Source organism: Etheostoma cragini, chromosome 13 (assembly GCF_013103735.1).
Source record: "Etheostoma cragini isolate CJK2018 chromosome 13, CSU_Ecrag_1.0, whole genome shotgun sequence".
NCBI lineage: Eukaryota > Metazoa > Chordata > Actinopteri > Perciformes > Percidae > Etheostoma > Etheostoma cragini.
The window spans coordinates 25164856-25167010 of NC_048419.1; the positions used below are offsets into that span (position 1 = coordinate 25164856).

Genomic DNA, 2155 nt, shown 5'->3' on the forward strand with positions numbered 1-2155 from the left:
ACTAACATATTACATTTTTTCTAACTTTATCCCACCTTATCATTACTTTTGCTATGAATGTGTTTAGGATAAAGTGCCAACAACTTACAATTAAAGTATTAATACAAATATAGTCCGACCAATAATCATTCCTGTGAGTCCAATTTGGTATATCTAAACAAAATCAACAATAACCAGTCGTACCTTTAAGAGCTTTGCTAATATTGGCAATTAATTCGGGTTAAAGAAAGAAAATGCAATTATGTAAAATAGTTGACAATTAGACAATCATTTGGTGATAGCTGCAGGACTAGTTCTATATATTTGTTATTGCAAACGAATCCCATGAAAAGCTCAAAACCAACAATGTAGTCTGTCTCTCCGTGCTGTCTGATGTCCGTAGCCTGTCTGTGGCTCGTAGCCTCGAGCCCATTGGTCCATTAGGGCCAATTCAGACCAAAATAAGCAATGCAGCCATTTTCCACGAGGTCGTGAAACAGCCCATTTGTGGTGTTCTTCTTTTAGCGGTGGATTAATCTACATGTGGTGTTCTGGTGAGTATTTGTGGCAGCTGGACGGCGTGTGTAGGATTCAGTCAAAAGAATCTACAATGTGTGTTTGTGTGTGTGTGTGTGTGTGTGTGTGTGTGTGTGTGTGTGTGTGTGTGTGTGTGTGTTAAGGATCCCAGAGTAGCAGTGTTTTGGGACAACAATGGGAAATCTTCAGCACAGAGGAAGAAGACATCTTTGATACACTTAGTTATTGATTTGTTAACAATAACAACACCGTAAAATCTCACTTGTTATCCTTTGTAGTTATAATTAGTTGTGGTGTGTTATCTATCTCTACATAGAGTGGAACCCCAAACATGAGTGTATAGCAAATTTAAAAATGAGATGGCAAAGGTGTGCTTACATACACACACACACACACACATGTGGTTTCTGCAAGTTTCACAATGTCAAAAAGACTTTTTCAAGACCATATGAAGGAAATGTCAACAAATAAAATGTTAAGTCTGCGTGGTGCAATCCAAAAGAGACCAATCACACGAAAACTGATTTGCGGCAAAACAAGGTGCATGCTGGTCTCATTTGTAGTCGTAATACAGAGAATTATAAAGCAAATTGAAGAACTTTTAAGGCCTAGATTTTTGAATTTAGACTTTTTAACATCCCCCGGAGACCCTGGACTGGATCAGGTATCCGCCAGACGAGGCTGAAACAGGGAGAAGAGGCTCTTACCCGACTTTTGGCTGTGGCTATTTCTGCTTTTAGGATGTCCGGGTCGTACTTGCTGGATGAGGACGATCTGGAATTCACTGCAGCAAAGGAAAGATGGAGGAGAGAAAAGAGAGGTGTTAAAGAATCGCCTGTGACATCTTTTTCTCATCGGGTTATTTCACAGCTGTGTTATTTTTTTTGTATTTCACCAGCAAACAAACAACAGAAGAAACCTCTGAGTAAGAGAGAGAGAGAGAGAGAGAGAGAGAGAGAGAGAGAGAGAGAGAGAGAGAGAGAGAGAGAGAGAGAGAGAGAGAGAACCATTGACTATAGTCCCTGTGGGAAAATGGGCCGATATCTGGTAAATTGAAAGAAGGAAAAGCAGAGCTGTAAAACGGTGGTGGTGATTATTCGGTCCTTCAAGAAGAAGAATGGATTCTACCAAAAACAAAGGAAAACACAAACTACTTCACTCAAGTACACAAGTAAACAAACCCTGAATCTTTTCCATTTTAGCCAAAAAATAAAAAAAAATATTCACGTTTTCTTTAATCATGTAAATAATTAATATAGCCCAACCAATATATCGACGGGCAGATATTATCGGCATATATTCGGCATTTCCCGATATATTGGTATCGGCCTTGAAAATCCTTTATTGGTCGGGCTCTAATAATCAATATGTTTTCCTCAAATCGTGCAGCCCTGCTTCCAAACAATTTCCTAAAACGTAAAACAAGCTCCACCGTGTCTGTCAAGGTCAAGGTCAAGGTCAAAGTTGATTTCCATAGCACATTTACAAACAGTCGGTACTGGCCCAACGTGCTGTACAAATATAGATAACAACATAAAATAAAAGCATAATAAACAATCGGAAAAACACATCTGAAACTGAATTTTTTTCCAAATGTTAAAAGCCAGTGCAAAAACATGTGGCTCCCCCCCCCCCCCCC

General features: G+C 39.2%; 1 protein-coding gene across 1 annotated transcript in view; it reads right to left on the reverse strand.

Moving 5' to 3' along the window:
• wwc1 (WW and C2 domain containing 1) overlaps positions 1-2155 on the reverse strand; it is a 54773-nt gene that overhangs the window by 41539 nt on the left and 11079 nt on the right. The window contains exon 4 of the mRNA XM_034889998.1: positions 1224-1300. Coding sequence (XP_034745889.1) covers positions 1224-1300 — 77 coding nt within the window. The remainder of the gene's footprint in view (positions 1-1223; positions 1301-2155) is intronic.